General features: G+C 33.6%; 1 protein-coding gene across 2 annotated transcripts; it reads left to right on the plus strand.

The window, feature by feature from the left end:
• The first annotated feature begins 4,457 nt into the window (after positions 1 to 4,457).
• Positions 4,458 to 9,521, plus strand: LOC104232765 (mitochondrial carnitine/acylcarnitine carrier-like protein). Of its 2 annotated transcripts, none has more exons than XM_009786032.2 (4): positions 4,458 to 4,706; positions 4,835 to 4,929; positions 7,852 to 8,240; positions 8,779 to 9,521. In XM_009786032.2, the coding sequence occupies exons 3-4, from the start codon at positions 7,852 to 7,854 to the stop codon at positions 9,278 to 9,280; spliced, it is 891 nt and encodes a 296-aa protein (XP_009784334.1). In that variant the 5' UTR covers positions 4,458 to 4,706; positions 4,835 to 4,929; the 3' UTR covers positions 9,281 to 9,521. The 2 variants fall into 2 exon arrangements, with proteins under 2 accessions (XP_009784334.1, XP_009784335.1); XM_009786033.2 differs by having other exon boundaries at positions 4,458 to 4,658.
• The last annotated feature ends 2,928 nt before the right edge of the window (positions 9,522 to 12,449 follow it).

The raw sequence follows: 12,449 nt of genomic DNA on the forward strand, positions 1-12,449 counted from the left end.
TTACCATAATGCCCTCTTTAATGGCAAATGGAAGCCCACCAAGGGCTCGTTAGTAGTGACTCAAAGAGTTAAGTGTTCTCATTTATATGTGACACAGGGCTCTATTCTTAATGACTCCATAAATCTGGTGGAAAGTGACATCTTACTAGAATTGTGGCATACAAAACTGAGTCATATGAGCGGGAGAGGATTACGTGTTTGGCTAAAAATGTTTGCTTTCTGGAGTTAAACAAGCAAAGCTGAAAAAGTGTATCCATTGTTTAGTTGGCAAACAGAAAAGGGTTTCCTTTCATAGCCATCATCCTTCAAGAAAACCCGAATTATTAGAGCTAGTACAATCTGATTTGTGTGGTCCTTTTAAAGTAAATTCAAAAGGTGGTGCATTTCACTTTGTAACCTTCATTGATGGTCATTATTGTAAGATATTGGTGTATCCTTTGAAATCTAAAGATCAAGCACTTGGCGTGTTTAAGGAATTTCAGGCCTTAGCTGAAAGATAGAAGGGGAAGAAATTAAAATGTATTCGCACTAACAATAGTAGTGAATATTATGGTCTCTTTGATAACTATTGCAAGGAACAAGGAATTCGTCATCGAAAAACTCTGCCCAAGATGCCTCAATTGAATGGTATGGCAAAGAGGATGAATAGAACTCTAATTGAGAGAGTTAGATGCTTGCTTTCAGAGGCTAAACTTCCAAATACATTTTGGGCGGAAGCACTTAATACTTATGTTGTCAATTTGTCTCCTACTGTTGCTTTGGATGGTGATGTCCCAAACAGAGTTTGGTTTGCCAAAGATGTTTCTTATGGCACTTGAGAGTTTTTAGTTGTGAAGCTTGTGTGCAAGTTCCTAAAGATGAGAGATTGGAATTAGATGTGAAAACTAAGCAGTACATCTTTATCGGATATGGTCAAGATAAGTTTGGGTATCTTTTTTATGATCTACCTAACAATAAACTTATTAGAAATCGTGATGCAATATTCTTTGAAGACCAGACTATAAAAGATATTGATAAAGCTGAGAAGATAGATTCTCAGAGTAATGAGTGCTTAGTTGATATTGATCCAATTTATATTGCTAAGCTAAGGCACTTATTGTACATGAAGGAACCCAAGACAATAATGAAGATATTGATCAAGATCAAAATGATCATCATGTTGTAGATGTTATGGATGATCCAGTTGATGAAGTTGTGGTTGATCAGCAACCAATTCATGCTCAGGTAACTACTTCGAATGCACCTGAAAATATCTCTTAGAAGAACTACAAGGGAGAAGCAAATATCCATGTGATATCCTCTTGGTGAGTATGAACTTTTGACTGACATGGGAGAACTTGAGAATTATGACGAAGACATGCAAGATATTCATAAATTTTAGTGGATAGAAGCCAAGGAAGATGAGATAAAGTCACTTCATGAGTTAGTGAAATTGTCGAAAGGTAAGAGAGCTTTTAGAAATAAATGGATATTCAGAGTAAAGCAAGATCAACATACATCTATGGCTGGGTTTTGTCTAGAAGAAAGGAATTGACTTTGATGAAATTTTCTCCCATGTTGTGAAGAAGGCTTAGCCGCGAGTCTAGATTTAGAAGTTGCGTAGATGAATGTCAAGACTGCTTTTCTTCATAGTGATTTAGATGAGGAGATTTATATGGAGCAGCCTGAGAGTTTTGTAATCAAGGAAAAAAACTATATCTGCAAATTATAAAAGAGCTAGTATGGATTGAAGCAAGCTCCGAGGCAATGGTATTTGAAGTTTGAATCTGTCATAGAAAAATAAAGGTACAAAAAAACTTCTTTAGACCACTGTGTATTCTTCCAGAAGTTCTCTGATGATGATTTTATTATCTTGTTTCTTTATGTGGATGATATGCTTATTAATGGCAAGAATACATCCAAAATTGCAGTCGTTAAGAATCAACTGAGCAAATCGTTTGCGATGAAGGACTTGGGGTGAGCAAAGAAAATCTTAGGCATTCAAATCTACCGACACATTGATAGAAAAGAGTTATTTTTTTCCCAAAAGCAATACATTGGGAAGGTACTCAAGAGGTCCAATATGACAGATGCAAAAGTAGTTAGTACTCCTCTTGCTAAACAATTTAAACTGAGCATTAGTCAGAGTCCATATACTCATGAAGAGAAAAAGGAGATGTCTCGTATTTCTTACTTTTCTGTCGTTGGTAGCTTGATGTATGCTATGGTTTGTACTAGACCAGATATTGCGAATGACGTTGGTACTGTTAGTAAGTTCTTTTCTAATCCTGGAAAGGAACATTGAGATGCAATAAAATGGATACTAAAGTATTTGAAAGGTACTGCATATTTGAAGTTGTGATTTGACAGTAGAAAGCCTGGACTTGTTTGTTACACATACTCTGATTTAGGAGGCAATCTTGATAATCAAGATCCACTTCCGGTTATTTGATCACTTTTGCAGGGGGAGATATTTCTCGGCAATCTAGACTACAAAAGTGCATAGCTCTATCTACCACAAAAGCCAAATATATTATTGTCATAGAATGTGACAAAGAACCACTATGGATGAAGGAATTTATTAATGATCTTGGCTTTGAACAACCAAGGTACATCTTATTTTATGATAATCAGAGTGTTATCTGTCTCACCAAGCACTCTACTTTTCATTTTAAGACCAAACATATAAATAGAAAATATCATTGAATAAGAATGACCATGGAAGATAAATTATTTGAGGTTGAGAAGATTAACAGTGATGAAAATACTTTGAATATAGTGACAAAAGCGGTGGCTACAGATAAGCATGCATTTTGTAAAAAATTGACAGGCATGAAGCCTATCAATAGTTCCTCTACTTGAATGATATATTTGGACCCTTGACTGGAGGGGGAGTTTGTTGGGTTCATGTCCATGTTGTCCAGCCAAATGACCCATGGCCTAATCCTATTCTCTTTTGGTTTCCAATCTTATTCGAAATTGGATTCAATTTTTTCCTATTTAGAGTTCGTTTTGGCTTTAATAGAAAGCACCACTCATTATCTATAAATAGGACAACCTTGAAGAATTATTTTATGCTCATTGGTACAAGTCTTTGAAAGACTTTAGTACATAAGAGTAGTTTTTGAGAGAGCTTTCATCAAGAGAGAAGAGAGAAGAAAAAGTGTATGTTTTGCTGCAGATTATTGTTCCGACCAGCCAACTTCAACTCATGTTTTTCGATTCGTTAACCATTGGATCGGGCTGAAATTTTGACTAAGTGTTCGTAACATCTTGGAGTTTGATTTGATAGTAGAGGTCGGATTAGAGGCCTGTAGTGTCTAAGTTTTTTCCCCAAACAGCAGCTCTATTTTTATGACTTCTCCTCCTTCAATTGATTTGTTGTTACTCTTGTTGCTATTGTTGCTTCGTGTTTGGCACTTGTTATGTAGCCAATTTGGAGAACTTTTGTAACTATCTAATTGTTATAGTAGAGATTTTTGGATGATTTTCTACCTTCGATTTGAAGGGTTTTCCACGTTAAAATTTGGTGTTCTTTATCTTATTTATATTCGGGTTTGCCTCTTCCTCGACATAATACAGACATCTTTGTACCTGTTGGGACTCATGTTGGCTATAAATAGAGAGGCTTGACCTTATATTTCTCTATTCTGAAAACTCTCCCCTCTCTCTTCTGCATTTTGCATTGATTTTCAAAGCAAAACATATGTATTTTGTGTGATTTGCTCCACCATTTGAGATTGCTGAAGTTCTGTGATTTGTAGTGCTACTATCCTGGAATTGTTAGTCTGTTCTATCCTTGGAGGAATTAAATTCCTTGGCAACTTTGAGGGGATTAAATTCCTTAAGGACACACAAGAAACTTGTGGGCTCGAAATTTTCTGTTTCTGTTTTCTTAAACTAACGTCTTCTATTTATATTTGAACACAATATACTAACAATAAATATACACACAAAGCGCGAACCATAAGACTAGTTATTAATAATTACATATTCATAATCATATAAATAATACTCTCTCCGTTTTAATTTATATGACACACTTTCCTTATTAGTCCGTTTCAAAAAGAATAAAACATTTCTATATTTAGAAATAATTCAACTTTAAACTTTTCATTTTACCTACTTTACCTTTAATGAGAAGTTTTTATAGCCATACAAATGGCATGACCCGATAAAGCTTTTGCCCCTTAAGCTTTTAGGACCACATGTTTCAAAAGTATTTTTTTTCTTCTTAAATTTTATACCAAGTGAAACCAACTTATCTAAATTGAAAGGAAAAGAGTATAACATATTTAATATATAAGTCCTAAAATTACTTTTGACATATATACTAAAAATCTTTCGAATTTGATGTTGACTCGAACACTTGTCAGTCAAGCGAACATCTCAAATGAAAGTCAGTTCACTTTACTATTAGCAAAATATTATTCAAAAAAGGCAACTCATAAATGTGGCTGGTTCTGCAATTTCAGTACGTTATTTCTTCCTTTTCTGCCCGAAGTAATTTTCCTTTTTTGGTCTAAATCTGTAAGCAATCAAAGAAGGAAGGTAGTAACTTGGAGACGCAATTTATTCAAACCACCATTTATAAATACAGACATTTATTGGAGAAGTGAGCCTATGATGACATTAATTAACTATAAATCTCTCACCCACTCTGTCAAAAATTGCACAAGGTACGAATCTGCGTCCTCTTCTTCCCACTCCTTCATCACCTTCTACAGGTACGAATATATAGCAGTTCTGTATATTTTTGTGCGAATACCGATATTGACTCTGTTATATATGCTTTCCCTTCACTATTTGATCTGATTATGTAATATTGGTTATATTGGCTATCTTGGAATTTCAGATTGCAGCCCAAGGTCTTGAAATAACATTTTGGATTTAATTTGGTTGGGTTGAAGTTGGATATATATATTCGTTGCACTATCCAGAATCAATCAGGTAATTAATTTTTATTGCTTTTGTTTCTGAGCTGGATTGTGTGATTCTGTTCTGAGCTGGATCGTTTGGTTTGAGGGTAAATTATGCTGCGAGTAGTTATATTGGATTAGTTATGCTGGTGTCATTTCTATTCACGGTTTTGGTATGTATTAATCTTAGGATTGTTAATATTACTATTTTATTCTAGAATAAGTTATTCTAGATTAATCTTCTACCCTCCGGCGGATATAAGTTTTTTTGGTACTATTTTTTATCATGAGATTAACTTATCTCAGAATTAATAACCAAACAAGAGATGAGGCGATACTAAAAATTTTATCCCAAGATTATTTTTGCGTATTTATCGTACCAAACGGCCCTTATTTTGGAGAAATATAAAAAGAGATAGAACATCAAGAAGTTGGTGGCACATTTAATTCGATCATTTATTCAGCAGAAGTACCTTTCTTTCGCTGGCATCTTAAAGCCCACAGCTTTAAATTTTATTTCCGCCATTGAAGACTACCAACCTTTTACCAGGCTTCAAGTAAAAGATTTTGACTATTCCATCTAAATGTAGTAACCTAATTTACTTTTTCTTTTTGTAATCTAAATTTGTCCTTAAAACTTTGTATTTTAGTTAATATTCCATCTAAATGTTACACGTTATGTGCGACAGTGTGCACATACTTTAATTCTTCCAAGTTTTGTTTTGTTTTTCCTTTTAAACAAATTTCCTTAAATTCTCTGTTTCAGCAATATTAACTTACTTAGGTATTGCATAACTTGTTCACAATTTTTTTTTCTAAATCAGTACTTTTTTTAAAATGATAAGAAATTAGTTTTGCCCATTCTTACTGACCCAGTAATGCTTCGAATGGCTAATAGCCTATTAGGCCAAGCTTCATTTGAGGCAAAAGTATTTTTTTTTTGGGTCAAAAATGCTTTTTTTTTTCCTAAAATTAAGGTGTTTGGCCAAACTTTTGAAAAAAAGAGTGCTTTTGAGGAGAAGCAGAAAAAAATATCTTCTCTCCGAAAGAACTTTTCTGAAAAGCACTTTCGAAAAAAATACACTTAGACACAGTTTTTTAAAGCTTGGTCAAACACTAATTGCTGCTCAGAAGTGTTTTTCAAATTAATTAGCCAAACACAAACTGTTTCTCACCAAAAGTACTTTTGAAAAAAATACTTTTGAGAAAAAATACTTTTGAGAAAAAACACTTCTCAAATTTTTGCAGCTTGGCCAAACGGGCTATAATAGTCTAATGTTGCAGCACGTAGGACCCCCTCCATTACTGCAAGACAAAATGCAAAAAAAATTTCCTATCTTTCCTCCTCTCATTGTCTGGGTGTTAAACGACTAATCGCAATTATTACTGGTAGATTTATGTGTTTAATTATTAGGTCTTGGATTACAATATAACAATACTATTAGAAAACGTTAAATGAAATAAATGAAATCTGTACCTTCTTTCTAAAGCAAGTTATTATTGTTAAGAGAAACTAAAAATAAATTGTATTCTACAAAAGAATCTAACAGTGTAAGTTTTTTAAATAAACATGGGGGCATTTGCATCTATACCCGCTTTTTGGTCACGTTTTAACTTGTGCCCGCTTTGCAAAAAAAATTACAAGCGTACACGCTTTTTCCCGTAACTTCAGCATACGGGGCTGAAGTAGCAAAGACAATCACGCAAAACTTCAGCATTCTAGTAGACGAGCCTAAAGTAGCAAGTGTGTTGAACCAAGTGTGATGAAGTTTTTGTTTGTAATTGCTGAATTTAAGCATAGTAGCTGAAGTTTTATTCTCTATTTGCTGAAGTTTTCGTTTGTAGTTGCGCTAAATAAGCTGAAAATTTTTTGTCCTGGATTCATTAGTTTTATCATTAAGCTTTTCCAAAAACTTCAGCAGAAGATGCTGAAGTTATTTAGTTCATTTATAAAAACTTCAGCACTAAATAAGCTGAAGTTTTTTTGTCCTGAATAAGCTTTTTCAAATATTTCAGCAGAAGATGCTGAAGTTATTTAATTCATTTGTAAAATTTTCAGCACTATATAAGCTGAAGTTTTTGAAAAAACTTTCTAACATACTAGATAAATAATCAGATTGCCAATAGTATCTAAATCATAAATTTTGGAAACAATAAACATGAAAAGAACAGAATTATCATTGTCTGCTAACTTAAGTACGTGGAAATATTCACAAATTATTGTCTACTAACTTACGTAATTATTTATAATTTGTTTTTAAATAATCTGATAAACATATTTATGGCAATCATCCCATGAACCGAAGTTTCATACCAACAGCAGCAGAAGAAAGAAGAAGAAGAAGAAAACGAAGGAGGAGAAGGAGGAGGAGAAAGGGGCTGAAGTTGTTTAAAAAGTGGATACAAGTTAAAACTTTTAAAAAAATGGGTATAGGTTAAATGAGGGAGACCAAATAGGGCGCCCCGTACAATTTTTACATAAATATGTACCACTAAAATCTATGGTTAAGTAAAAGCTCTTGTAATTAAGTGGCCCTGTTTATTAAAAAGGATAACGCAACCAAACATAACCAACACATGCTTCAGGCCTTCAGCATACTTTGATCTCTTGTATGGAAACTAGCAAAGAAGGTGAAAAAGAACAGCAAAAATTACATACTAGTATAACACTATAATGTGTATTATTTCAAAATAGTATTAATTGTCCAGCAGTCTTAACAAAAATAAAGACATATTACAAACATGGATTTGTATTGGTGTCAGTAATAGTATATCAAGTGACATCAGTCTTCCTCAGACAAGTATTTTTGCCTTTCCAATCAATATAACTCTCTCAAAGAAGTTACTACATGGTATCTAGCCTTACTCTCATTGTGTTCAAAATAATAAGCTGCGCGCAGTTGGAGATATGTCTATTCCTTAATTCTTGTGTTTTGTCTTCATAATGTTGCAGATGGATATAGCAAAGGATTTAACAGCAGGGACTGTTGGTGGAGCAGCACAATTGATAGTTGGCCACCCTTTTGATACCATAAAAGTCAAGCTCCAAAGCCAGCCTTCTCCATTACCCGGGCAACCTCCAAAATATGCAGGTGCCATAGATGCAGTCAGGAAAACAGTGGCTTCTGAAGGTCCAAAGGGTTTATACAAAGGCATGGGAGCTCCACTTGCAACTGTAGCCGCCTTCAACGCTTTGCTTTTCACTGTTAGAGGTCAAACCGAGGCGCTGTTAAGGTCTGAACCTGGTGCCCCTCTTACTGTCAAGCAGCAAATCCTTTGTGGAGCTGTTGCTGGTACTGCTGCATCATTTCTTGCCTGCCCAACTGAGCTCATCAAATGCAGGTTAGCTCTTTGTAGCATTAAAGTCAGAAATTATAATACTCCCTCTGTCCTAATCCATTTGGCACATTTTACTTATTCAGAGATAAATTGTACTAGACTAATAAAGATATTTAGAAACTATACCTACTGAAGTTACAATTCACCTCATATCAAAATGGTGAAATACGACATGTTAAGATGCTAGTCAAAGTTCACTAATCTAGGAAAAACAAGAGTACCAAGTTTTATGAAGAGTATCATATCGTCAAATGTTTGTAAAGTTTTCCCTCAGCTCCTATATTATCAACAGTCAAGTTGGCCGGTTGGATTAAGGCCTCATTGTTATGATTTTCTTTTCACCAAAGTGGCGTTTACATGTGTTTTGCAGTTGGACTCTTTAACTGTGTGCTTTGGTGGTCTAATGTTCCAACACAACTTGTAAAAACTATTTGCATCATTCATGTGCTTTAACTTTTAAGGCTTCCTCTATGTAGCATTAGTGGTAAACCTGCTTATGTATTTAGCAAAATTGATTGCTGGATTCTCAAATTTGATGCAGATTGCAAGCCCACAGCTCATTGACAAGTGTAGGATCAGGTTCTGTGGCCATAAAATATGCAGGGCCAATGGATGTTGCAAGGCATGTTCTTCGTTCTGAAGGAGGTGTAAGGGGTCTCTTCAAAGGTCTATTCCCCACCCTGGCACGAGAAGTACCGGGAAATGCTGTCATGTTTGGCGTATACGAAGCGTTAAAGCAGTACTTTGCAGGAGGCATGGATACTTCTGGACTGGGAAGGGGTTCACTTATAGTAGCTGGAGGCTTGGCTGGCGGTTCAGTCTGGTTCGCAGTGTATCCAACAGATGTTATTAAGAGTGTAATTCAGGTTGATGATTATAGAAACCCAAAATACTCTAGTTCTTTTGATGCTTTTCGGAAGATTTTGGCATCAGAAGGTGCCAAAGGCTTTTACAAGGGGTTTGGACCTGCTATAGCGCGTAGTGTCCCAGCAAATGCTGCTTGCTTCTTGGCATATGAGATGATTCGGTCTAGTTTGGGATAATCGCTCCTTTAGGATTGATGGAAGGTTTTTGGAACGGTTACACTTACTTCTTTAACTTGGTTTTTTCCCAGTTGGAATGATCTGTAGTTCCAATTGCTACCCCAGTAGGACAATTGTGCTTTAAAAAATTTTATACCATTTTTTGGAGACTAAGAAGAAAGAGATTTTTGTGAGCTAAGTTTTGTTATCATACAAATATACAAGAGGCATAGATTACCAAATTAGTTGCCAGTTTTTGTTATCTGCTATGCTTTCATCTTCAGTGTTTATTCGTTTTTGTCGATGTCAAGAATGACAAGATGATGGATTAAAAACCCATGAGATTGTACATTTTATTCAGACATTCACAATGCCGTATCTTAACATTCCAAATAATTGAAGCATGATTCTTGGTTGAAGACTTAAAGATAGTCTATGTTGGTATGACTTTTAAGCTATGGTCTACAATAAAATAATTTTATGAGCTAAATATATATTCACTTGTAAATTGAGAATTTTATGAGTAATAAATAGTTACCACTGAAGTGGTTGTTTATTTGAACTCATGAAAAATTCTTAGTAAATTTGTACATGTGAAATTATATCTATTCATGGATTGAGCATTATGATTAATAAGTAGGATCCACAAAATGGTCTATTTATTTGAGTCATTGAAATATGTTTAATATACCATGTGAAAATTATCCTTGAGAAATCTACATTAATGGTGGAGGTTCATAACTAGAAAAAGAGTATTTATCTTTGGGTACTAGTGAAACTAACTCCACCCATGAGAAGAGATATTGGGGTTTTCACTGAACGGGAGAAAATATAATATCTCAGGTTCTTATGTATTTAATAAAAGGATAATTTATTGCAAAAGGAGATATTATATATCCTAGAAATAGGAAGAAAATAATATATGCCTTGAGCTCATAGTGTAATTATAAGGAGAATGGAAATCAATATCATATTTATTTTAATTCATGAAACTACTTAAAACGGTTATTCTCCGAGTTTGGTTACAGGCTAGTGGTCATGAATTTGACGGACTCCGATTAACCTGAAACTTGGTGGGTTCATCGAAAACGATCTAGTGAAAAAAAAACTCCTTGCTATGCAGTGAATCATGTTGTTTTTTTGGCATTTTGAGGTCGTTTAGATGGGTTTTCAAGCAGTTTATTAAATTGAATTTGTTATAAATATGAAAAAATTATTCTTTATATATCGGCTATATTTGAGTTAAATCTGAAACATGATGATTTAACTTGATATGATATATAGCAAGAATGCAAATCACATGGATTTAATCCTGACTACGCCAAAAAAAATAATTTATTCGAATTTGGTCTAGTTTTTGGCGATCATGAATTTCACGATCTCCGAATGACCTGAAATTCGGTAGGATCATTGGAAACGATCATTTAAGAAGAACTCACTGCTATGCAGTGAATCACATCGTATTTTGACGATTTGGGATCGTTTAGGTGAGTTTTTTGGAGGTTTGACGGATTAAAATGTGATTTACATACGAAAAGTCATTCTTTCTATCATTTTATATGTCTAATCTGGAACATGATAACACATGTTGATTTGACATGAATTGGTATATGATAAAAAAAATGTAGGTCATATTTTAAATTCTTAAAAAAATGCTTAAAATGATAATTTTCCAAATTTGGTCGCAATTTTTGATTGATATGAAATTTGGTAGATTTATCAGAAATAGTCCAGTCAACAATAATCACCACTATACAGTGTGAAATATTAATTTTAGTATTTTAAGACTGTTTAAATGGGTATTGAGCATTTTTTTTAATATGGAACTTAATCCTCAGAGAAAAGTTCGTGGTTGTGATAAAGTGGTGATGGGAATAAACCCCTATGGTCTTCATTTTTTTTATTTATAGTGAGATAATAAATTTATGCGTTGACATTAGGTCTTCCTCCATATCGGATAAATTTATTATGAACTCACTGGCTATAGTTACTAGTTATTGATAACCAGTATTAACTCTCCATCTGAGCTTAAAGGGTTGAATCAATTTTGTAACTACAATACAATCATGATTAAGTGGTGATAGAAATATATTTCTATGGTCTTCCACTATTAATTTCAAGTGAGTAATAAATTTATGCGTTGACTTTAGGTCTTCCTCCATATCGGATAAATTTATTGTAAGCTCACTAGGTGAAATACTAGTAATTGATATCGTGTACTTACTCTCCATCTGAGTATACATGTTGGATCAATGAAACTAGAGCTATTAAAAATGATGTTCACTTGACTTAAATTAACAGTATACTCTCCATCTGAGTTGGGTCTGTTTTAATTATTGGAGTGAATAATCTGGCATTGCATATGTATGTTGCATGAGTAGTTCTTTCCCATCGAAATTGCTATTCAAGATGCATGACATATATGTGTAGTGTGTTTTAAAATTTTTGTATTAAAAAGTTATATACAATTGACTGAAAATAATAGTATGCTCTCCATCTGAGTTGGTTCTATTTATTTTTGGATTGTATAATTCTTGCATTATATAATATACTTTGCATGAATAATTCTTTTCCCATCGAAATTTATTATTCCAGATGCATGTATGTATATAAATATTGAATGCAGTCTGAATTTTACTATTCAGTGTTTTGACTTATTATGATCTATTTAATATTTTTATCTCAACTCCACAATGATTTTATGCAATTTGTCGTATTACTTGTTAAAATTTTCTTTTAGTGATAAGGCATTAATTTTAAGGATGCAATATATGTATTTTTGTTAGAAGGAATTTAATTCCGGTTTCTGGGCAAAATAAGAGATGGATATTTGTTTTATTTTTCGAATAACTCTTGAGTTATTGAGCTTAATAAACACTTTATCTCTTGTGGTACATGAATGCATGACCTTGTTATTATATATTGATGTCTCTCCTGAACAGAACAATATTAGTCTACCTCATAAGAGAATATGTTCTTCAAAATTGAGTAAAACTTATCTGTGCACTTTTATCTAAGTCATATTAATCTGGATAGGATTTCAAGTTGGTCAAGTATGGACCTTAAGGTTCATTGAAAGTAGAGGCACTACCAACTTGTGGATCCTGTTTGGAAGGAAATTTGACTAAAAGATGTTTCCCTTTAAAAGGAAATAAAACTAGTGATAAGCTAGAATGAATCCTTTCTGATT

This window comes from Nicotiana sylvestris, chromosome 6 (assembly GCF_000393655.2).
Source record: "Nicotiana sylvestris chromosome 6, ASM39365v2, whole genome shotgun sequence".
NCBI classification, from domain to species: Eukaryota; Viridiplantae; Streptophyta; class Magnoliopsida; order Solanales; family Solanaceae; genus Nicotiana; species Nicotiana sylvestris.

Excerpts from the sequence above, each read along its gene's own strand:
- LOC104232765 (XM_009786032.2), top strand. The coding sequence starts at position 7,852 with ATGGATATAGCAAAGGATTTAACAGCAGGGACTGTTGGTGGAGCAGCA. Across the intron at positions 8,241-8,778 it reads ACTGAGCTCATCAAATGCAG|ATTGCAAGCCCACAGCTCAT; the intron begins GTTAGCTCTTTG and ends AATTTGATGCAG.